The 24,764-nt window shown below is 47.3% G+C and overlaps 1 protein-coding gene across 1 annotated transcript in view; it reads right to left on the bottom strand.

Moving 5' to 3' along the window:
• Positions 1-20,762, bottom strand: part of SLC13A4 (solute carrier family 13 member 4) — a 40,222-nt gene extending 19,460 nt beyond the window's left edge. Inside the window, exons 1-5 of the mRNA XM_060156594.1 lie at positions 20,664-20,762; positions 15,536-15,664; positions 3,159-3,295; positions 1,100-1,272; positions 600-654 (exon numbers count right to left, since the gene is read on the bottom strand). Coding sequence (XP_060012577.1) covers positions 600-654; positions 1,100-1,272; positions 3,159-3,295; positions 15,536-15,664; positions 20,664-20,762 — 593 coding nt within the window. The remainder of the gene's footprint in view (positions 1-599; positions 655-1,099; positions 1,273-3,158; positions 3,296-15,535; positions 15,665-20,663) is intronic.
• Positions 20,763-24,764: the final 4,002 nt, after the last annotated feature.

Genomic DNA, 24,764 nt, shown 5'->3' with positions numbered 1-24,764 from the left:
AATGTCCTATTCATCCCAGTATTCCTTGAAGACCACATTTTGATATTAGATCTCCAAAAGAAATCAGCTGTTAATGGATCTACCCCACATGGGTGTTTGAGGCAATATTTCTCCTTTTCTAAAAGCTGCTTTTTTCATCAGCACATGGCTGTCTCACCAACTGTCCTCGAATCCCCTACCTGCCACCTAGTTTTTCTTTGCCATATCTAATAAGACCGAATCTAGTAAGACCACATCTAATATCTAAAAAATACTTTGTGATTCTCTAAGAATCTCCAGTGACGTCTAAACTGTGAGCCTTTTTTCATTAATAGATTAAATATATTATTCTCCCAAGAGGGACATCAGTTTAGCTGAAATGCTACTTGGTAGATGTACAGATAGTCCACATACTCCCTCAGAGTCAGTGTAGTCTTTTCCGCTCTTCCCTCAGCCCTGCGATACCCGGTGGTTAAGGGAGGTGCCCTCAGGATCTTGGCAAGTGGCTCCCTGGTATGGAGAGGAGAGCGGGATGGGGGGAGGTGGTGGTGTGGCAAGATGTGAGCTTGGCCCATGCAGCTGAAAGAGGCCCTGTCGGGGAGGAGGGAGGTCATACTCACTCTTCATTGACAAAGATGAGTTCCAGGGAAGGTTGGCTGTTGTTTACATCGGGATCTACGGTAGCAAAGGAAAGCAGGAAGTGAGATGTGGAGTCTGGACCTGACCCTGAAGGGCAGGGGCTCTGGGCTGGGGCTGGATAAGGAAACAAAGGCATCAGGGCTCCTGCTGGGCCTGGTGCCTGACGACTCCCCTTCCCTCCGCTCGGAAGGCATAGTGGGACTCAGCGACACAGACAGGCCTGGGGTCTTGTCGTGATCCTTGAGCGTTTTGGGGAAAGGAGCAGCGGTGGCTGCTTTAAGTAGGGCAGGAAGGAAGAGCTGGGAATGGGGGACACAGGGAAGCTTCAGGTTACAGGGCTGGTACGGGGTAAGGGGCCAGGAAGGGGAAGAGGCGAGACGAGAGGCGGGACGCAGGTGAGGGTCAGCGGGGGCAGGCGCAGAGCTGGGCAGTGTCACTCGGACGGAGGAGCAAAGGGGAGATGAACTCTAGCAAACTGTACTGATGGGCTCGGCCTCTTCGGCGCTGGAGCTGCCGGCCGCGAGCTGCTCCTCCTCGGCCCTGACCAGCTCCTGCAGCACGGCCTCCACGATGGGCATGACCATGGCGGTGGTGGACGTGTTGGAGAGCCACATGGACAGCAGCGTGGTGCAGCACATGAAGCAGAGCAGCAGCCTGGAAGGCAGGGAGGCGCAGGGGGAGCATCACAGCATGCCCCCCTCCCCGGGGGCAACTTGCGATCTCGCAGGGCTCCCTCGGGGCCTCCTACAAGCCTGCTGGTGCTGGCATTCATCCAGAAAATGGGGGTTTTATGTCATCCATTCAGCTTTGTACTCCCAGGGCTTGGTACAGAGTAAACATTAAATGAAGATGTGTTGAATGAATGCATCACACTTCGTGGGCTAGTGGCCTTAGCCCCCCCCAAAAAAAAGAAAAAGAAAAAGAAAAGCCCTTGCTTAAGCAAAGAATAGCTTTGGTGGTAGGGTCACAGGGCATGGACTTCCTGATTGCTCTCGTCCGTGGACATTAGCTTGGTGATGATGTGTGTTTTTTGTGTATAAAGGAATTCTTTTCTCGGCCCTTGCAGCCAGCAGTCCTACGAGTTCCATCCCATTCCTTGCTTTGCAGCCAAGTCACTGCAGTTATTAGCGACCAAATAGAGACTAATGGACAGAGCTTATGGTTCCGCCCACTACTTGTCCCACTACTGACCGTTGAAAGCATAGCCCCCGACGGCTCAGCAGTGTCCCATTGCACTGTGTGCACTTTTTCAAGGCTGTGTCTATGAGTTGACACTTGGAGGAAAACACAAAGATAACTCTCAAGTTCTACTTGACTTTGAAAACATGCACTGTGTGTTTGTACAGATATAGTTCTTATTTCCATAAGAGAAGCCAGCATAAAGACTACCCGTGTTGATCACCTTAGGTGGGATCATTGACTTTTCACAGTTTGGGGCCAGCACAGCTGTCCTGTGGATCATGACCGGGTAGGTGCCAGAGCCCTGATGGTGTCTCTGTTTAGGCTGATGGAGACATGAGTTTGTCTGCCCTGGACACGCACCGGCAAACAGAGGGCCCCGTGGTGGGTGGAAACTTGCTGGAGGGTGCGGTAAATAGAGACAAGTAGAAACGCAATGGGATAAAAATTCTTGACGATAGTACCCAGGGGTTTCAAAGAGCCGCAGAGCCTCAGCATGATGTGGGGAAATGCCATTGTGTGTCTAGGAGGCCGAGTGTGGAGTACAACACCTCAGGTTATTACTGAGTGATTATGCCCTGAGTTAGGCTGTGGTTAAGTGGGAGACAGGAACATCTTTTTAAGTATAACATGTGTTCATCTAATGACTAGGGATGAAAACTAACACCATATTATTTATTTATGCTCTGTTGGACTCCCAGGAGAGTCAGGGCAGCTTACATAAAAAGTGTTGCCAGAAAGTTGTAAACTAGGAGGTGAGGACGATATTCCAAAGGGAAGATAAGGGCAGGGTTATCCAACAGAGCGGGAATGAGTTCACGCAAAACCGTCAATCCTGACCTTCCTACACATTCCTGAGCGGCCTTCTTGACAGCAGAGAGAAAAGAGGAAGCAGCTGAGGGCCTGAGTGCCCAGCAGATGCCGGGTCAGATGCCACATTTGACAGGCCTCTGGTCTAAACCAATGGCGACAAGAACTCAGGGTGGATGGGAGGAAACCTCCATGCCTTCTTAAATGACAGAGGAGAAGACACCACTTCCTCATCCAGCCTATTCCCTGATACAAGGGAAAAAGGTTGGGAAACAATTTATGTTGGTCCCTCTTGTTTTACCAGATGAGCCCCTTAGATCTTGTAACCTGCTGCCCCAGCAGTCTAGGTTACTCAGGTTATTAGAGGACACCAAAGTCACCCACTCAAGTCTCCATTCCATGGTCACAGGCCCTCTCACTGGAGGGGGAGATGGGAGCCTTGAGGCCCTGGTGTCCTCCCACCCCCACTGGTAGAAAGCCTCAAGTGGACGTCCCTCTGACCGTCCAGGGGGCCCACTGGGAGCTGAGGGGATGCACTCAGTGTGACTTACATGCCCGGCTTGGCTCCGGCCATCAGGACCATGCGCAGAGCGATGCGCTTGTGTAGGTTCCACTTCTCCACAGCCGCCGCCACGCAGATGACACCCACCAGCAGCAGCGTGGTGTTCTTGAAGTACTCGGCCGCCACCTGCAGAGGCCAGCTCGGGTCACCCCTACCCGACCCGGGGCCTGGCCCCCACCCGACTAAACTCAAGCTCAACCAGAGGCTAGCAAGCAAAAAGCAGGGAGATGAGAGTTATTAAAATAGCCAGCTGTTGTATATTACATATATATATAATTTTAAATTTTAAAAATTTTATGTACACGTACATACATACATACTACCTTGGGCAGGCACTGTGCTAAGCACTTTACAAAGATTTCATTTAATCCTGCCAGCAACTCTGTCGGGTAGATATTCTTCTCCATTCTAATTGTGATATGAATACGATTTCAAAGAATAAACATATTTACAGTTTTACCTTAATTCTTAAAAATTATGAAAATAACCCTGGGTTATAATCTCATTTTCTTTAGCTTTTTAGAAAATTCTGTTCATTTTTTTATTGGAAAGTTAATACATGTTCATTATGGAAAACTTCAAAATATAGAAAAATTAAAGATAAAATTACCCTTAATCCTACTACTGTTAGCACTGTGGTATATTTTCTTCAATTTTTTAATGTCTATATAGATACATAATTGGATTTATACAGTATGTACTGGTTTATATCCTGCTTCTTTTTTTCATTTGACATTGTACCCTGATCATTTTCTTATGAGACTTAAATTTATTGAAAAAATTCATGCTAATGACAGCATGAAGTACCATAGAATTTACTTAGCCGTTTTCCTTTTGTTGAATATTTAAGTTGATTTCTTTTTTTCTTTCTTTGCTGCAAATGGAGCAAAGAATAATTTTCAGCTTAAATCGTTAACCTTATATAAATGTGATTATTTCCTTAGGACAGAGTTCTTGAAGGTGTCTTTATAACCTGCCTTAAACCTTTAAAAAAAACTTTATATTTGAATAACTCTTTAACTCCAGATAATTCCAGAGTTCCAAAGGGTTCCAAAATGATAATAGTGCAAGAAATAGCCATCCACTGTGTGTATGGGTTTTTTTTTTTTTTCCTGAACCGCTTGAGGGTAAGTCATATACATTTTGGTCCTTTATCCCTAAATACTTCAGTGTTTATTTCCTAAGATTAGGCGTTTTCTCTCACACAACCATAGCATTAGTTACCAGCTGCTTCTTCTTGCTTTTTAATGACGAGGTAATTGAGACCTAGTCCTGCTCAAACATGTTTCCTATGTTTGGGCTCCAGGACCAACTCTTCGTTGATTCCCTCTCTTGGAACATTCTCTCCTTATCTCCACTTTGATGAGACTTCAAAGCCCAGTTCAGGCCTGGTGGCGTCCAGAAAACCTTCCTTGTGACTCTAACTTCTGACTCCAGAACATTCCTTGTGGGTACTATTAACTCTACACATCACAGAGCACATAGGGCAGTGCTAGAACTGTTGCTTCATGCTTGTACTGTTTATTTTTTATGTGTATCTCTCTTGTTTCTGTATCTCTTAGCACCTAATAGGATAATATGGAAAAGTCGATGCTCAATAAATACTTGTCACATACAAGAGAGTTGTTCCCAACAATGCAACCATAATATAAATTGGGAGGAAAAGATATAGAAAAGTTTAACTCCTAACTTAGAAATCCTCTAAAAGTGAGAAAACAAGAACATTTTTAACTGCAAGAAAAATAAAAACTGAACAGGGAAGGAAATACAAATATAGTAAAATCTGCAGTGTTGGAAGTAGACAGAATTTATATAATCATACTGTTAAACTTTGATTATTGAATTATATGCCTGTACTGGGAAGGTAGAGGGAGGAGAATTGGGTGATGTAAGAGTACAAAATCCTCACCTGCTATAATCAGAAGTCAACCGATAATGTCTAAAAGTGATAACTCAAGAATTAATATAAGAATATCATATAGGACCGTGGAGCTTAATACCAGAAGAAGCAGTTAACAAAGTTAAGTTTTTGACTCTGGGTCAGGGGAGGTGGGATTTGGTGGAGGGAGGGGTGGGGAAGGAGTCTGCTGTTTTTTTCATTGGGACCTTTTCAGTATTATTTGAGTTTTAAACTCTGCATGCAACACTTTGGTAAGATAAGAGCCCCCCAGAAGGTAACCTGCTCCATTTCTCCCTTCTCACTTTTTCCCCACAGAGATTTCCTTGTGTCTGGTTGATGAGTTCTGCGCAACAGAAGGATCATCTCTCCTCTCTGAGACCGTTTCCTGGGGTAAGAGGCCTCTGCTTCTGGTTAATCTAGTCCTCGTCCTCGACCCCAGTCCTCATGGACACTGTCACTAATGCTCCCGGAGGGCAGAGAAGCGGTGCTGGGCTTGTGACTCTGGGGCAGAGTCCGCACTGGGAAGGACAGGAAGGCCTCGGGCCCTGACGGTGGGTGGAGGTGCTGCCCCCTAGCGGGAGGTGGAAGCACTGCTGGGATGGGAGGGCTGGCTGAACTGGGGGCCTAGGACCTTCCTCACTGCCCACTCATGTTCCTAGGCAGCTGAAAGGCAGCTTTGTGGTGGAATTGGTGTTTTAATTTCATCTGTCTACCAAGGAGAGGAACCCACAGAAGACCTGAGACACCATTGTCCTCCTGGGTGATGGTCCCCCACTGGCCCCATGACTCATGGCTCTCTGTGAAGCTTTTAAAGACTCAGTGTTACCAGGGTTACTTTCCCTGGGGACTGACTGACAACATTTTAGTTTTCTGCCTCTTTGGCACATATCCTGATAGACCCCAGTTGGTGATGGCCTTTTAGGGGGATCAGAGCCTGCACAAGAGGTGGGGCTACTTTCTCAGGGTTCCTCTCAAGGGCAAGGAGAAAGGAACCAACATGCGGTAGAGTGTCTTTTACATGCCAGAAATGTATTTTGCATTCACTTTCTCACTTAAGGTGAGGAAACAGACTCAGAGACGTTAAGGAACTTCTCCAGGGTCACAGTGTGGGGTGTGGAGTTGGGATATCAATCCAGGTCCATCTGAATCTAAAGCTACTATTCGACATGCCACTCAGGGTGGCCAAGTAGAAACCACTCATCTAATTCAACTCCAGGGGAAATTCTGGGTACCCCAGACAGCACGGGCCAGCCCACATTCCTCATCTTTATTCATAATCACAGTCCTGACACTGGCCCCAAATACCTGGGCCCGGTCCCGTGAAAGCCCCAGGCCCAGGTTTAGTAGGATATTGGCCCTGTGATGTTTTCTTATTTGGTGTTTGGTGTGCTCAGGTCTGTTCACGTGTCCTTCCTGCCCCTTTGTAAGCAATGCCAAGTGTTTGGTGATGTAGCCTGGGTGTAGTTTGTGACTCGGCTGTATGCTGGGCAAGTTATTCAACCTCTCTGGGCTTCATTTCTCTCATCTAAAAAAATATATGAGGATTATATGAGTCCCAATCTTCTGTAAAGCTGTCGTGAAGATTAAATGACACATGCAAACCAGCTAGCGTGGCCCGCCACGTTGACAGCCAGGGTTCCTGGTGGCTCTCCTGTTACAATGTGGTCCACACAGAGGCTGACCTGGTCTGAGGCCGTTAGCATACAGAGAGGGCCCAGGCACAATCAATAAAATCTTGTCCAATGGTGTTGGTTAGTTTTCTAGCCCACTGATTTTTTTTTTCTTTACAATAAAACCTTGGTTATTTACAGCCCCTCTGGGAGTTCCAGGATTCTTGAGGATTATTTTAATCGTTTTCTAAAATGTGTTGCGTCCTCACACTTGCCGTGAGCATTCCTTTCCCCACTATCTAATTTCCAAGACTAATATTCTGTGAGTTGGGAAACTAGATAATGAAAATTGTTAGAACTATTTGCAAAGAGAAATTAGATTCTAAAACAAGTGCTCCTCCCATGGCTAGACTGCATGGATTTTGTGACATTTGTGTTGGCAGTGTTATCGCCTTTACTGCTTTTCTGCTCTGTGGTTTTTCTCGGTGTGCCCAAACCCCAAGTTTGGAGAGCAGAGATGTTTCTGGACTGTGTTTAAGAAGAGATGGGCTCAAGGAGGCCGCTCTGGAAAGGTGGAGCAGAGGATAGCAAGTAAGAACTCAACCTGGGTTCAAATGCTTGCTCCCCACAGATGAGTTGTATGTTCTTGGACCAAATACTGAACCCCTGTTTCCCCATCATTTCAACCTTTTAAGTAGTAATACACAACACATTGAATCCGTATGGGCCTTAAGTAAGATGATGCAAGACAGGCCTGGCACGTAGGAAGTGCTCAGTAATGGTCCATTATTATTGTTAAAGAAGTGAAAAGATGAAACGCTTCAAGATGAGATTGAGGGTTAGGAATCAGGTATGCCAGCATGACCACGTGGGGGAATAAGAGAAAAAAATGAAGTAAGAAGGAGCAAGGTGGACCTAAAAGACAAAGATTCCCCCAAACTTTCTTAAGTGAAGGGTGAGTACATCTCAAGAGTTTTCTAACCCAGCCTGGATTGAGAGGCACAAGGACAGAAGGGTTGACCAATGTAGTCTTTTAGTTCATTGTTAGTAAATTGCAGGTGACATCTGTTAGTGATGAGCTTTTAAAAACATCACTCTCTTTGATCACGGAATTATTTGTTGCTCTCTGGATATGTCAGGTTTTAATTTTTTTACAAAGTTTTTTTTTTTTTTAATGGGAAGGTGAGGGGAGTTGTGGCTTTAATCCTAGAAGTTTGAGGAGAGTGGAAATCTGGATGCTGATCTCAGTTCAGTGCTTTTCTCACTAAGAACAGGGCCATCGTCAGGGAGGAAGACAGATAGACCAATGAATCATTCGTGCAGATAAGCTGGGTGCTGTGATGGGCACTCTGTCACTCAGGTAGGTCTAACATCCTCACAACTCCCCATGAGGTGGGTATGCCTATTATTCTCATTTTCCAGATGAGTAAAGTGGAAGTTTAGAGAGGTTACACATGTAAAGAAAAGAATGTTGCCCGCCATTCCAGTTCTATAAGGATCAAGCCATTAGCCACTGCAGTCGTGCACCCTGAGGGGAATTCAGGATGGAGAAAAACAGGAAGCATTCTGTACTTTGGGTACTGGCCCTAAATAGTTAAGATGCATATCTAAGGGATCATTTCAATGACCCCAGATTCTTACTTCTTCCCATAGATAGAAAAGCACTAAAATCATTAACTTGAGATGTCTGTTGTGATGAGCAGTAGTCTTTTGATGTCTGACTACATGTTTTTCCAGAAACAAAAATTCATATATTTCCTGGCTCCTACCTTACCTCTTAGGAGCAGTACCTCAGTTACCTAAGAGGGTGTCTCCCAGGCCATAGTCCTCAGTAAGTTCCCCCAATAAAACTCAACTTGCAACTTTTATTTCAGTCAACGCACAACTTGCTCAAGACTGGTCAGTGAGAAAACTGGATTCAAACTCAGTTCGACCCTACTCCCAGCTTGGATCCTGACCCTCTCCACATGGCCAGTGTTCTTGCTTATAGTGGTGGCAGCCAGGGACTGGCAGAACGCGTGGATCTGAACGTGTCCTGACGTAGGCACTGGTGGCGTTGTACAGGCCCCGTCAGAAATGCAGCCAGTCAGCACGCTGCTGCTGGCTGGACACACCTAGGCTCTCCTTGCAAGTTGCTGTGGCTGTGCCTCTTCACGCGGCAGGAATGGGGCATTCCCTCAGGAGGCCAGTGGTGGTCTCTGGAAACGGACCTATTCTGAGGCTCTTTTGGTTCATCTGAACAATTTTGCTGCGACCCCAGGATGGGATGCCTGGGATGATCCCCCTCCGGGCTGAGCTAAACCCCCATCAGAGCTGAAGCCCCTCACTACACCATTCCAACCACCACCCTGGCGGCGTGGCTGCCTCTCCGCCCTTCCCTGGGGGCAGGAATGCTGCTTCTGCTGGTAAGTCTCTGGGGGCTCAGACACCCTCCTAACCACCTGTCTGTATTCCCTGAGGACAGAGGTTTTCAAACCACTCACTGCCTCTGAAACTTCAGCGGCAGCTGTGGGAACAGGGTGGCCGTGAAGCATTGGGAGGGAAGGGCCCGGGCAGCCAGGGCTCTGGGCCCCCATGCCTAATCAGAGTAGGACTTCCCCTTCCATCTGCTTCATGTATTGATTTTCCTAAGATTTAGTTTAAAGGAAAGGTTTTGTTGCTTAAAAAACATTCTTTGTAAACCCTACCCTAGAAATGTCTAAAGCAGAGAGACCCAGATGGGTGCTGACCTGACCCGAAGTCAGCCCAGCTCCTGCAGAGCTTGGAAATGCTGACTCATAAGGTGTCCCCAGTTTCTTCAAGACTGAATGATCTGCCCCTGTAGCTCTTCCTATGGAAACATCAGCTTGGCCTCAAAAGGCTGCAAGATCTGTGGGTTCCTGGTATCGGGCCCACGTATGGCCTGGGTGTGCGCTCAGCCCTGGGCTGTGTCTGGATGGCTGTAGGTGAGGGTGGGTAGCTGGGCACAGATGCTCAGCCTGTATCCTCACAGGCCTGTATGTGTGGCTGGGGGCGTGGAGGTAGGGGTGTCAGCCTCCATAGTGAGTAGAGGCCAGAAAGGCAGAGTGGAAGGTGATATACGAAATGCCCTCAGGTTTACACACAGCAAGTCAGGGTCTAGGCACTGGTCAGGAATCCAGTGGGTCAGAAAGATCAAGAGCAAACAGGGAAGCAGATTTCATGACATCAGACTCAAGTATCACTTGGCTGTAGAGGCTGTTTTGTTTCTCCAGCTGGAGCTGCCTTGCTGCCTCTCTTGCCTTGGCAGGAGCTAGGATCTGAATTAGACTTGCTAGAAGCCTGCAGTGCAGGGCCACCGAGACAGCAGAAGGAGCGTGTCTGTATGCGCGTGCGCATGTGGGTGCGTGTGTTGGGGGGTAGATAGAAAGCAGGTGTAATCTCTACCAGAAGTAGTTCCTGACCCTGGGCATCTCTGAGGCTCCTTACAAATTCCAGTGTTCAAACCATGCTCTTTAGTTCCCCAGAGAGCCGCTTGGTCCCCACATCTAAGCCATTCTCCTATAAACAGTGAATCTCAGCTCTCTTGATTGACACAGGTACTGTCCCCAGCTACGGCAACACAGCAGAAAGGCTTAGAGGACTTTCAAGGCCTCTATGATGACAGTAATGAGAGTCACAATGGAGGCAAAACAAAAAAACAGACCTAAAAACAAATCGGAAATACAGGACTGAGCTCTGTACGCCAGCAGAGGGGAGCAGAAGCTGGATGCTTACAAGCCGATAGATTCCTAAAGTCAAGGGGCCCTTAGAGCCCAGCCCCTCTCCCGAGGCACAGAGTCTACCTCTAGTATCCTTACGTGGTCATCTGGCTTGTGCTTCTGGGGACAGGAACACCAGGACCACGTGTGGCCCCCATTTCAGGGTCTTCCCTCCCAGAGAGGGGATCTACCTTATGGTGCTTTGACTCTGGTTCTGGTTTGACCCTTTGAGCCTGGTATGTTGAGCTGTACAAGCCAGAAATCATGCCCCTCTTGAGGCTTTTCTTCATTCCTCATGTGACTTAGCTTCTAGATTTCAGACATCTTGGCTACCTACCTCTGAATGAGCTCCTTATCCAGAATTTCCTGCTCTGAACACATACGTTTATTAATTGAGCAGATTTCAGTACATACTAGCTAGCAGTTAAGGGTGAAAGTTCTGGGGTCAGGCAATTCGGGCTTCAAGTTCTGGCTCTACTACTTACGAGCTGTATCACCTTGAGTAAGTTACTTAACCTCTCTGAACTTCAGTTTCCTCCTCTGTAAAACAAAGATAAAAATAATAGCCACTTCACAGAGGATTAAAAGATACAGTGCACGTAAAGGACCTCCCACTGCGCCTGACACATGGTAAAGGCTTGGCATTTTGGCGGCCACCCTGGACAGAGAGCTGACTCCCACTGCGTCTATACTCAGCTGAAAGCCAAAGATCTTTTTCACACACACTGCTAACATTTATCCTTATTAAGCTTCATTTTGCCTGGACTTCCCTTCCAGTCCACTGTCTCTTCCTGGCAGCATTGATTCTGTCACTGTACATTAGCTAGTCCATCTAGCTTTGAGTCATCTGCAATCTGATGACATGCCTTTCTTATTTCCATTTGTGCTCTCTCTCCAGCGCAATGCCAACATGTTCCTCAGATTCTTTTGGTTCAGCTATTCAACCAGCACTCAAGTTACTCAACTGTGCTGTCATCCAGACCACATTTCTCTGACTGAGAAATTGTTATCCCTGGAAATATCGAAGGCTCCAAAGAAAAAGTTAATTTATGTTCAGCAACATTTGTTTAAAAGACCAGGGAAATTATAAAGCTTTGTGGAAAGACCTCAGTCAAAAAGTGGTCAATATAAAGTTTGGGCACTCGACAGGGTAAATTTCATTTATATAGAACATTCCCTCATGTGAAATTGTGTAAATTGGGGTCTGCAAGGCCAGAAAAAGAGGCATTACTGCATAGGGTCTTCTGTGTTATTCCATGTGGTTTATACTTTCTCTCTGCTAGAGTAGAAACTTCTCAAGGTCAGGAGCCATTTTGACCATTTTCTGTCTCTTTTCAGCATCTGAGTTCAGCTGATATAAGACAGTCTCAGCTTTGCACACAGTGAACTCTTAATACCTGCAGACTGACAGTTCATCACTGTAAAATTTAACCATTTACATGCATACATCCAGCCCTAGGGGGAACCCAGAGCATTAGCTGTGAGATTCAAGAGTGCAGAAACGATATATTTAAAAAATTTCTTTTTTTGGCTGCACCACACAGCATGTGGGATCTTAGTTCCCAGACCAGGAATTGAACCCGTGCCCCCTGCATTCGGAGCAGAGTCTTAACCACTGGACCGCCAGGGAAGTCCCAGAAATTATATTTTTTTTTCATTTTTGTCACCTGCAAGGTATCTGTAACATCCCATATTGTATTGCACATGGTAGGTACAGCACTCAAAATATTTTTCTGAATGTTGACTGAATAACCTGAGGGACAACAGCCACAGATCCAGGGTCCCACTGATCCTATTCACATGCCTTCCTTCATATGGAGAGTACACTACTGACACACTGTCAAGAAACATTGCAATCAAGAAACGTGAACTAAGGGCTAGTGCAAGAATGGCCCGTATGCATAAGACATCGTAAATCCTAGAGGGCGTGAAATGTGGATGGAGAGAGGGCGTGTCCACAGCAAGTTTATATCTGATGTATCTCATGTACCGTTTAAAGGACAAAGGTATCGGGGGGCTCCAAGGGAAGTGAACAACTCTTTTAGCTGAGGTTTTTGGAAAGGCTTCAACCAACAGGGTAATTGGGTAGGATCTTAAAAGCTGAAGGAATTGGAGAGAACTTTCCAAAGTGGAAGAGTGGCCTGAGTCCCGGCAAGGGGCTGGGCAAGCACAAGGTGGGTTTGGGAAGTGACGAGTGGATGATTTGTCTGGAGTAGGGGGCGTCTGCAGACCCCCGGCCTAGCTTTTCCCAGGGAGCCATGGCACATGCTGGTGTAGGGGAGAAGTCGGTGGCTGTGGAATAGATATTTTCTCTGTCTGCAAAGTCAACTGGCTCACAAAGGGCTATAACCCATGTCCTCTACCTGATCGGCATGTCCTTTAATCTGAGTTTAAAAGGCTAGCTAAACAGATTATATTTGGCCTAAACTGCTCTCTGGAGCTCGGCTGTTAAATATCACCAGCCAAAGCCACTTCATCAGACGGATGGGGTAGGGTTTTTCACCTCAAATGTTAAAATTGGCCCCTGGCTTCTCCAGCGTTTTCCACCTCCAGCCCCAGCAATAGCAACACCCAATCTCTCCCTGCAAAGTCTTCTTTTTCTCCTTACAAAGTCCTGTTGCCTTTGAAAACAACTGCCTCCCTAGACTCCTTATAGGTTGAGCCTTCCTGGCTGTGCAGATGGGCAGGCCCTAGGATGAACTGTTGCCTAGCAACATCCCTAGTGTGTGGAGGGGCTGATTGGCCCACCTGTCTATAAGATTCCGCTGCAGGAGGCCCTTGGGGAAATAGAGACATCATCTACTTTAAGACTAAGGCATACTGTTGGCTTTTGGGCTGCCTGTAGTGAAATACAAAGATATTAGTCTTTTAATGAATAGTTAGCTCACTTTAAAGATGTTACTTAAGTTTCAATTCTTTCTATAACTTCACTTCTTCCTCTGCTCTCTACTTTCACCTCCCGACTCATTGGCTTTCGCTTTCACAATTTTAAAGAGAAATCTGCAAGACAAGTTCATTTATGTTTCTCTTAAGAAAAGTAATATTACACTACCAAACGTAAAATAGATAGCTAGTGGGAAGCAGCCACATAGCACAGGGCGATCAGCTCGGTGCTTTGTGACCACCTAGAGGGGTGGGATAGGGAGGGTGGGAGGGAGGGAGACGCAAGAAGGGAAGAGATATGGGAACATATGTATATGTATAACTGATTCACTTTGTTGTAAAGCAGAAACTAACACACTATTGTAAAGCAATTATACTCCAATAAAGATGTTAAAAAAAAAAAAAGAGGGCTTCCCTGGTGGTGCAGTGGTTGGGAGTCCGCCTGCCGATGCAGGGGACAAGGGTTCGTGCCCCGGTCCAGGAAGATCCCACATGCCGCGGAGCGGCTGGGCCCGTGAGCCATGGCCGCTGAGCCTGCGCGTCCGGAGCCTGTGCTCCGCAACAGGAAAGGCCACAACAGTGAGAGGCCCGCATATCACAAAAAAAAAAAAAAGAAAAGTAATATTGGTGCTTGTTCTTTTAGGCATGCACACAGACCCAGACTACCTGTTCTCTTTCCACAGAGGAAGGGGGATAATTGAAGTGACTGCCTAGTGCTTCAGGTCCCAGGCTAGCTTTTATGTGGGTCCCCAGGATACTGGTGTTGGACCCATCTCCAGGAATCAAAGCACTGCTGAGGGTTTTGGGGATGCTATCCTTTTTGGAGAGTCTGAGGCTATTATGATTACTAAATGCCAACAAAGGAACTAATGTACCAACAGCCTCCAAACCAAACTGCCCCAAACCAAAACAAGCAAACAAAAACCAGCCATTTGAGTCCATGTAGTAGAAGGACAACTTGTTAACTTGTAGTCAAGTACAGCAATTAGGGGATGGCCTAATTTTTATCTCTGGACTTTAAAAAAAATTCTGTTATCCATGGTTAAGGCATCCCATGGACCCAGGTTCATTATTCCTTCCTCACATCACACAGGTGAAGAGATGTACAGTTCTTAGTATTAACTCACCATGAAGCTACAATAATACATTATGGAGTGTTTTTCTTATGGTACAGTAAGCAAGTGCATAGACTTTGAAATCTGACAGGTATGAGTTTGAATCCAATTCTGCTATTTCCTACTTTGTGATCTTGGGTAAGTTTCTTAACTCTGTGAAACTCTTTCCTCATCCGTAGAATGGAAATATTAATATCTACCTCGTAGACATCTCGGGAGTATTAACTAATACAGCACTTCTGGTGTAGTGCCTGATTCTTAGTAGGAATTCAAACATTAGTTCCCTTTCCTCTTTCTTCTGTGCCTCTGTCCTTAACTAACCTCTACCATTCAATCTCCTTCAGAAACCCTAAGCGGAGACCAGGTGCTATAAGGAGATAATCCAAATGGAACCAGGTGTTAATGAATGAAGACCGTCCTTCATCTTGCTCCAGGTTTCTGGCTGTGATTTTCTTCTCTCCTATTTGTGGTGGGCTTAACTGTTTGCATTGGCAGCACCCTGGGCTTCCTGTTGACAATTTCTGTTAGAATTTTAAGAATGCCACAGAGAGAGGGAGAGAGTGAACAGAGGACAGATTCTAGGTAGACAGCAGTCAGGGAAAGAATATGCAGTAATCTTGAGTTGGGGAAGAAGGGACAGAAATGTTTTTTAGAGAAAGTGGAGACATTGTCAGGACTCAGGGAAATGCGGTAAGTCTCTCTGTCGGCAAAGCATTTATTGAGCACCTACTCCATACGGGCTCAGCTTCGTCACCAGATTCCAAGGACCTGGGAGGCCTGATTCCTGCCTTTGAGTGCTTAGAGTTTAATGGACAATCAGAAGAACAGAGAAAGAATCACAGCAGTCTGGCTGAATGTGCCAATCATACAGTTCCCAAAGGGTTTCAGGCTGAAGGAACAATTGGATGTAATTAACCAAAAGGCTTCCTGAAAAGAGGCAGTTTGACAGAGATGAAGGTCATGGGTTGAAGGAAAGGAGCTCAGGGTCCAGGACAGCAGGTGCAAAGGCTTAGTGCTAATGGGTTGTCCCAGAGGGTGAAAGAAGCCCCCTCCTCAACTGCTCTGTGAGTCTCCCTTCGCCTTGAGCCCTCTTTCACTGGCCCAGCAGGGACCGAGCAGGGGGCTGCTAATGGTCTAACCTCGCTGGATCGCAGGACTCCAAAGAACGGGTAGAGGAAGGCAGGCACCAGGGCTGCAGCTCCAAGAGGCACCGCCTCGGACACCCAGTACACAGCAGTCACGATCAACACGTAAGCACACGCAGCCTCCTGGAAGGGGAGGAAAGTGGGTGGTTAGTCACAGGGACAGCCACTGCCACCAAGGATCCAAAAGAGACCCAGGGCAGAGGGAGGAGGCACACGGACTCAAACGTGGGCACTGGAACACAGCTCTGGGAGGTGCAAAGGTGGACTTGGCAGAGAAGTTTGGTGGATACGTGTCATCGTATTTTGGTGGGTGAAGTTATGGCTGCTCCTTGGGGCGACTGATGCCTTGCACGTGGTTTGCGCTGGTTTGCAGCAGGGTGGCCACCGGGACTGTTATGCTATCACAGCTCGGTTGGTTCCTGAAACTGAGCAGGGTAGGGACTGAAATTAACTGCAGTGTCCAGATCATGTACATAAAGGTGGAGTTCACAGTTTTAACTTGGTCTAGGCAGGATATTTTGGTGTCAGATTGATCAGATACTAGAGGTTCTTGGGGTAGCTGAAGGTGGGGATTAATTTGTGTAATTGATTCACATGTGAGTTCTGAAACTGGCCAGTTTGGGGCTGGATCACTCCCTGCTGGGTTGGTGGGGAGAGCTGTCCTGCGCATTGTCAAATGTTTAGCAGCATCCCTGGCCTCTACCCACTAGACGTCTGTAGCACCTCCCCAACTGTGACAACCAAAACTGTCTCTAGACATTGCCAAATGTCCGTTGGCGGCGGGGGGGAATCATCCCTTGTTGAGAACCAGTGCCCTAACCAGTGTCTGGGACACTCCACTGCCTGATGTACATGGAAACTTCCTTCTGACAAAGAGAGTAAGAGTGCTGTCTATCTGGAAGGGAAGGCCTGGAAATTTACCAGGGTTTTCCCCAGCCCACTCCCTTTGCTGGTTGTACAACCGTGGGGTGCGCAGAATAAATAAGTACAACATTCTTATAAAAAATCAGTCCTCCTTAACCTTAGCTCCAGTAATCCTGGTTGCCCCGAATGGTGCTGATTAATGGTGGTGAGAAAGGTCACTGGCTTACTCTTGGGAGAGGTCACTGTCCAAGGGTTTTAGCAATGGACTCCGGAGGGCCAGTGAATAGAAGATCCAAGCTGGCTGTGGACTCCTCCGTTTATACCTAGTTCTAAACCCACTGCGCTCAGGTCTGACCTGCCCTGAGGCTGGCTGGTGATCAAGGAACCTGACAAATCTTGTTCTGTTTATCTCTCCCTTGGGTTCAGAACAAGCATCCTCAAACTCTTACACAAAAGTTACAAAAGGTCGCCAGGATCAGTGAGGGGCGTCAGGAGTGATTAACCCAGCCTGGCTGGATGGAACCTTGTTCCCTCCTGATACGCATGGATTATGGGGTTGGGGGTTGAGAAATGGGAACTGGGCGCAACAGTTGTTGACTGTAGCTCCCACTGAGATTTCCTCTGGGGCCAAAAGATCAGAGAGAAGTTAAAGCTTTTGGAAGTGCTGATAAGACAACAGAACCAATACTGGGGGGGAAAAAGAGCTCCATTTGAAAAAGAATGCAGTTTAGAGAAATGCTCCCTTTACTGCAGAAATAAAAATACCTAAGGAGTTCAAAGCCCTTCAGCCCACTTGAGCTCACTTATTCCCATCTCCTTCCTGGGAAAGAGACAGAATGGCAAGTGTTGTTTCTAGTTGAAGCAAAGGAGATAGAATGTCTTTCCCTCACTGAGAAGCCCTTATTCCTTACAAAGAACCTTCAGTCTTTCTTGGCTTGGTCATTACAGGTCCAGGAGCGAAGGAAGGAGAGAAAAGGGAGAGAGAGAGAGCAAGAGCTATTTCTTTCTACCATGCATCATTTTGGTTTGAATTAGGAGAATTTGGGTAAGCCAAGGTAAACTTTTTGATTGTAACTGTTGTTAGGAATTAGAATAAGTTACTGGAGGAAGTCACCAAGCCACCTTCATCCAGCAGTATTAAGAACAGGATAAACTACCATCATTTTAATCTGAACTTTCCTTAGAGCTTTCTGACTTTCATTAGAAAAATGGCCAAGAGACCACCTTCAGATGGCCTTTCCATCTACTTCGCACTCAGTACACCCGTGGAATTTACATAAACTTCCTTTTGCCCCTTCTCAGCTGTCTCAGAATTCAGTAGGGAAGCTTATATTCAGATAACCCAGAATCCTCTGTGAAGTTTGTTTACAGGCTCCTGTGTCCCTGCATCTGGCCGTGGTCTGGCAGGTAGCTCAATCAAGGTTGGTGAACTGAACTGGGCTCCTCTGCTGGCTAACAGGTCTCTCTTATCTACTGGAGAAAATATTCTGGAAACCCGCAGCCTCTTATCGCTGCTGCTGGTCAGCAGGAATGTAGGGATTGGCGCGTACTGGCGCAGTGCCTTTAAGGGATAGTGTTGTCAGTTCTTTTTTGCTCCTGTTGACAAATAAAGGAGCGAGTTCAAAAGTGGCATTTCCCCACAGCGGATGCTCCCTGACCCTGCTACTAACTGATGTTTGCATCTGCTTCTTTCCCTACAGTCTGACCACCCCGATGAAATACCATTCAGGCTCCACTGGAAGGAGCTTGAGGTCACGTCATTTGGTGTCATAAATGACTGGAAGGGCTTTTGAAAATTTAGCTTGGGAGTTGGGTGTAACTTTTATCCCACCGGCATGCTGAAGCTGGGCTTCGTTGCAGATGCCCCCCTCTTGACCTTCCTCTTCTGCGTATGGGAAATCAAGTCTGGGCCCCTGGCTTTAGAGAGCCGGGCAGGAAAAAAGGGGAGGTCATACTAATCCTTCCTAAAATGCAGCTGCAGCTTGTCACTTTGAAGAAGCATCAGAACTGCAGGCCAGGAGCTCTTGCCCAGATCACTTCTCTCAGTTCCAGCCCAGAGCAAACGAGGCTATTTAGGGATCTTAAGGATTAAAGATCAGAATCTAAGTGTGATGCGAGGGGGCCGAATAGATGAGAGCCAGTCCCCGTGGTGGTTGCAGAGGAAGGAGAAGAAGCGTCTTACTGACACTGTGACACACGGAGGAATCACCTTTGCAGGGCACACTGGGGCGAGTGGTGAGCAGGCTGCATCCAGGTCTGAGGGCTTTGGCCACCCAGGCTCCATCTAGCTGTCCCGAGGGCTACCCATGAGCACAGACTGGGAAGCTCTGAGGTAGCGTATTTCTCTTTTCTTAAGGCACTGGTTCTCAACTGGAGCCAAGTGTGCCCCCCAGGGAATATTTGGTAATATCTGGAAGCATTTTTGGCTGTCACAAGTGCAGGGGGTGCCTGTGTGCTCCTGGCACCTGATGGGTAGAGACCAGGGACGCTGCTAACCACGCTACAATGCACAGCACAGTGCGGCCCTCCCCTCACGACAGAGAACCCTCTCCCCCCGCCCCCAAATGTAACTAGTGTGGCTGTTGAGAAACCCCGCCCTAAGGTGAAACTCAGTTGGACAGAAGGCGCTAGGTCAAGGAAGGGCAAGGTCTCTTGCTCTCAGTGAGTCCATCTTTAAAAACCTATTCAAGAATTTTGATAGACCCCAACAGAGCAGAGGCTTACCTTTCCTCCCTTGCCTCTCCTCTTTTCTTTTTTTTTTTCCACAACATCCCTCTTCTGTCACATGTATAGATCTTTTTTGTCTACTTCAATAATTTGTTATTTTGTTTTCTTCTTCATGGGGATACTTCTCACTAGTCATTGGTAACTGAGAAGCTCCAAGACAGGCTCCCAGAATTAAATGGCTGCACTACCCCCCGGAGTCATGGTCACCAGAGATGGGGCTGACTCAGGGGACATGGGGGGCTGCCTGATGCCACTAATGAGAAGAGCAGGTGCCACTTGGTTGGCATTCCCTTAACCCATCTGACACCGAGTAAAACAAAACAAAACAAAAGCATGAAAAGGAAAAAAAATCAGCCTACTGGGACAAAGCCAGAAATGGACTAGTGTATACGCCGGGAAAACGTTCAGCGCCAATCACTGTCTGCTAATCCCAGCCGGCTTTCATCAGCAGCTCCCTGGTGCTCTGAGTTTTTATTCTACTAAAGACTTAAACCAGTTTGTTTTTAAGAAACCATTCTAATCCCCTTTAACTGTGTCATTTAATCTTGGTTACGAAGTTACTCTGGGAGCTGAGTGGAAGACACCCTTCCCCTCCCACAAACAAGATTAACCTTTCTTAGCTTATTTTCCCTGAAGTCTCAAGGGTAGTGCCAGCTAGGGGAAGGGGTAAAGCCACTGGGAGGAAGGGGGGGGGCAGGGAGAAAAGGAGCCGGAGGAAGGCAAGGAAGGCAAATGACGGTCTCAGAAGCAGAGCCCAGGCTCTTCTGCTCACACAAACCTGGACAAAAAATTGGGCCACAGTCTAGAGTTGGGGGCTCTTATTCTGTTTTATCGAGTCATTTGCTGTCTCTCCGTCAAGAGCACAGAGAAGAAAACACAGAGGATACAAATAATCAAAGGGCCACATGCATGGGACCAGGGCAGGCTGCCAAGCTGCGCTTTCAACTTAAAGTTCAGAAGGAACTTGAGGGATTAAGAGTTTCAAATCCTGGTTATCAGAGCCCACCGTGGTCACCCACAGACCCTGGCTAGATGCACAGGAGCCCGGCCGGGGACCCCACCGCAGTGCACCTCAGGCCGGGGTCCACAGTCCCCTCCCTCCCCCATCTGGGAGGTCTTCCTGCATGTCCAGTTGCTCTCCCATATGGACTGTCACATGTTGACTCCTGGCAAATACCAGCTCTCCAGAGCGCCCTTCTCTTTATCGGGTGTCCGCCTGGCCCCTGCCCCCGAGCAGGCTGGCCCACTGCTCCGTGTCACACAGATCAGCCACTCCAGCCATCGGCCCTTCCTCTTATCTCAGTCCTGGCCAGGGGCCGTGGGGCCGGGGGACTGGGAATGGGGTGAAGGGGTGAAAATGGCAGTTTTTAGGCAGAAAGTACGTTAGCCTCCTCCAGGAAAGCATTTCCATTTCTTTACACCAACAGAAGAATGCTGAGGCGCTGCACGAGCACCCCACTCCCTCCACCGACCTCCCCTCTGACCTCCCACCTGACCCCCTGGCCCCAGGAGGGGACCGGCTGGTACTCACGCTGCTGGGGTGAAGCATGGGCAGAGGCAGCAGCAGGAGCGGCACGAAGATGACGAGCAGCAGCTTCCTGGCTCGGTGGAGGCCCTTCAGTAAACCCATCCTGGACCTCCTCCCCTCGGAGCCCGCGCCCGCCAAGTGCCTGTGCTGCTGGCGATGCTCGCCTCCCTCCAGAAACACTCCTTCAACCTTTCTCGGCTTCCAAGAGTCCTCTCTCGTCTTAAGAGCAGAACAGGAGGGCAGGTAGAGCCTCTGTTTGCAACAAAGGCCGGCCTCCTCGCCTTCGGTTTTAGGTGGGATTGGTGAGCATAGTTTTATGCCCAGCGAAAAGGAAGCGGGAAAGGATGATAAACGGGGGCATAATGGCTCTCTCTTTGCTTGATCAGTAATGGAGTAACTTCATTCCAAAGCTCAGCAAAAGCCCCCTTAATCAATCAAGATTACACCTCTGCTGCAGCTGTCTGGCTGCCGTCTATTGTGCCCTCCAACATTTTTCCCCTCTCTGATGGCCTGTTTTGGGCAGTACCACTTTCGCTCTCTACCTGTGCTGGCTGTACCCCCTTTCCTTAAAAAACCTAGTCCCCCCGCGTCCCTTAAAACAAACCCCCGAGTTTGTCAGCAGACCATGGAGACTTCAAATAGGGCTGGTCTCTCCTCCCAGGACCTGGCACTTTAACTCTGTTCAAATTGCTCTCCTTCTAATTGGTTTCCCATTATAATTTGCCTTGAGCCTGGGCCTCCAAAGCAGAAAAAAAAAGTCCCCAAGACATTCCTTTTTGTCACGGGACAAACTCTTGCTGGAGGCCCACCTTAACTTTCCTTCACCTATGGGACGCAGGACAGAGGCAGTAGCCACGCCCATTCCTCACAGCCAGTCAGCACGGTGGAAAGAATGAGTCAGTATCTCTTCCAAAGGCAGTTCAGGATTGGTCCCAGCAGGGGCCTGCTGATTCTGCAGAACCTAAGCAATGTGCAAAGCTTATTTTTGTTTCTCAAACATCCTAGGGGCTGGAGTGATGACCATCACCGTAAACAGAATCCCACTTCCTCAAGCACTGCTTTAACGTTGCAAAGCATAGGACCCTGAGTTTCTCTGGGAGGGCCACTTGCTGACCTAGTGCTTAGGAAGATGAAAATGTCTGGTGGCAGGGAGAAAATGAAATATTAATCCTGGAGAACTTTACCCCAGAGTATAGAATATTAAGTCTTTTAGATTTCCCTGGTGGCAAAGGTTGTTTGCTTCAGCACCCGGGTGAATACAAAGCATCTGAGTCAACAGAGGATGTCAGCCTGTCAGAAAGACCACAGACCCTTTTAGGGAGAATGGGAAGGGTACTGCCTCTCTGGAAAAATCTAGATGCCAGTCTCATTTCAGAGGCCCTTGGAGCCCAGATATCTGTGGTCTTTCTGGCTGGAGTAGGTGTTCCAATGTCCCTCTCTGAGGCTCTTTACCAAAAAAGAAGCAGGAGGCTTCCTTTGGCTGGTGTGCAGGGAGGAGGTGGGAGGGCAGGAAAAAAATTGATGGGTGCAGGAATAGGGCCTTTGCAGCCCTTGGACGCTGGAATTTCTGCTGCTTACAGTTCAGGAGAAGCATTCTCTTTTCTCTGAAAAGTCATGTGGATATGGGGCAAGGAAGAAAGAAAAAGAGAGAGAGAGAGAGGGAGAGAGGGAGAGAGAGAGAGAGGGAGAGAGAGAGAGAGGGAGAGAGAGAGAGGGAGAGAGAGAGAGAGAGAGAAGCCCCCAAACTTTTATATTTGGTGGTCCTTGGCAGCATTGCCTTCATCTGAGAGATGCTGAGCAGAGTCAAGGGTTATGAAATTCACGTTCGCTTGAATTCACAGAACGCAAGGAATGGCATTCTAGGGTCTGCAGCTATGCCAGTTGGAAATAATCCCCAGGCTAAAGGCAAAGTGACTCCAAAAAGGTGACTCTAGAAAACCAGTTCTTCTTGACCTCTAAAGCAGGAGCAACTGTGGACGACCCAGTTTGAAATTTTCTTGCCATTGTAGGATGCGCAACAATGACTCATCTCTTTAAGTGCATTTTAAAGACTGGCTACTGTATTTACTACCTTCAGGCCTCATTTTGTGATGGTTTGGAAACTCGGAATGGGCAAAAACACATGTGTGATGTTTTGGTGGCCAATATTAAAGAGTCAGGGTACAAGTAAACAGCTGTGGAAGTCAACATTCTCTGTTAAACCCATGAGCCACTTCAAATTCCTTGGTGAGATAGTATGAGATAATAAAGATTCCATTAAGCCTGGAAACTCGATCATGACATTTTTATTACACCATAAGTGAATATTTGTTAAATAAAATTATGTGAGTGACATAGTAAGACCAGTAGTTCTCCTTCAGGACTCTATCCACTTTTTAGATAAAGAAAACATTTTCCTAAGGAAATTTTATACATTGCTTAAGAAATGTAAGACAGATTCCACCTATATGAGGTATCAAAAGTAGTCAAACACTTAGAAACAGAAAGTCGAATGGTAGTTGCCAGGGGCTGGGGGGAGAGGGAAAAGCGGAGTTGTGGTTTCATAGGTATCGTTTTTGCAAGATGAAAAAGTTCTGGAGCTGTGTCACACAACAGTGTACATGTAGTTAACATTACTGTACCGTACGCTTAGAAATGGTTCGGATGGTAACTTTCATATGATGTGTTTTTTAACCACAATAAAAAAATGAAAGATATTAAAATGGGTTAGGAAAGTCAGGGGCACCATGTAAAGTCATTTAACAAGCATTTAATTTTAGGCCAGTGCTCTGGCCTTTACCACTTATGTGATTTACCACTTACGTGATTCTCCTTTATGAAGGTTTCAGCATATAGATGTTTTTCAATGTCTCTTGAGTGACACCAGAGGTAGCCAGGAGAATGCCGACTATTGAGGAAACTTCCAGAATTTTTAGATCCTAAAATTTCCCGGCAGTCTAGAAATGGCAGAAGGGTTCCACTGAGTCACAGGCAAGCTTCCACTACTATGTCACACTCTAAATTATTCTTTGAGTAAATATGACAAAATGTGACTGGGTTGTGATGGTGGTGTGTACGGTGGGGCATTAATGAGGCAAAATGGGAGAGTCCGTTGCTGTCCAGGCTACTCCCTCACTGCTCGCTGGGCAAAGAGTCGGGTTTTGGGGTGGTGGTGGTGAGGAGAATGTTTGATTTTGCTTGTAAATGAAGTCAGTGCTATAAAACTTTTTGTGGGTAAACAATTCATTTGTATTCAGCCTAAAATAGTGTTGAAGTATCTAGTTACTAAAAACGAAATTTTCATTTGTCTTTAAAAAGGTTGTGCCCGGGCTTCCCTGGTGGCACAGTGGTTGAGAGTCCGCCTGCCGATGCAGGGGACATGGGTTCGTGACCCGGTCTGGGAAGATCCCACATGCCGCGGAGCGGCTGGGCCCGTGATCCATGGCCGCTGAGCCTGCGCGTCCGGAGCCTGTGCTCTGCAACGGGAGAGGCCACAACAGTGAGAGGCCCGCGTACAAAAAAAAAAAAAGGTTGTGCCCTTCTTCTTTCTTTCCTTTTTTCAGTTGCTTGCCACCTAAGTATGGACCCAATTTATCAGTACAAAATTAAAGTGCCTTTAATTTTTTGTGGCAGGGTGAATGAACCGCCATTGCTATCACTGGTCCTGGGAACCACCCTCCCATTCACAGATCTCCTACCCCTGGGAGCATGTGTATCCTAACAAGGTAGGCAGGGACGACAAGGGTGGGTCTTTCCTCCTGGTGCCTAGAAGAAAGCTCTCAGATCCATTCTGATAGGGGTGGAGCGCCAGGGTGTATGCAGGACTCTGACTGTTAGAGTATTGCCCAGTGTCTAAGGATTGAGGCCCTGCTGAGCCCTTCTCCAGCCCACATCCAGGAAAAGCACAAATACTGAAGGTAGGCCGTGAGGCTTATCTGCTTTCTGGGCAATCCCAAACTTGTCTGTACCTCTGTCTTGACTTTGTTTTAATCAGACAGTGATCCCCAAAGGAGACAGTGAGCAACAGAGTACGGGCAAGTAGAGGCAGCGAGAGGTCAAGCAGGAGAAACTGGGAGATGCCTCGAGGAATGGATATAAAGATAATCAGAACCGGACCCAAAGACA

This window comes from Lagenorhynchus albirostris, chromosome 8 (assembly GCF_949774975.1).
Source record: "Lagenorhynchus albirostris chromosome 8, mLagAlb1.1, whole genome shotgun sequence".
Lineage (NCBI taxonomy): Eukaryota > Metazoa > Chordata > Mammalia > Artiodactyla > Delphinidae > Lagenorhynchus > Lagenorhynchus albirostris.
This window is presented reverse-complemented; position numbering and strand designations above follow the sequence as displayed.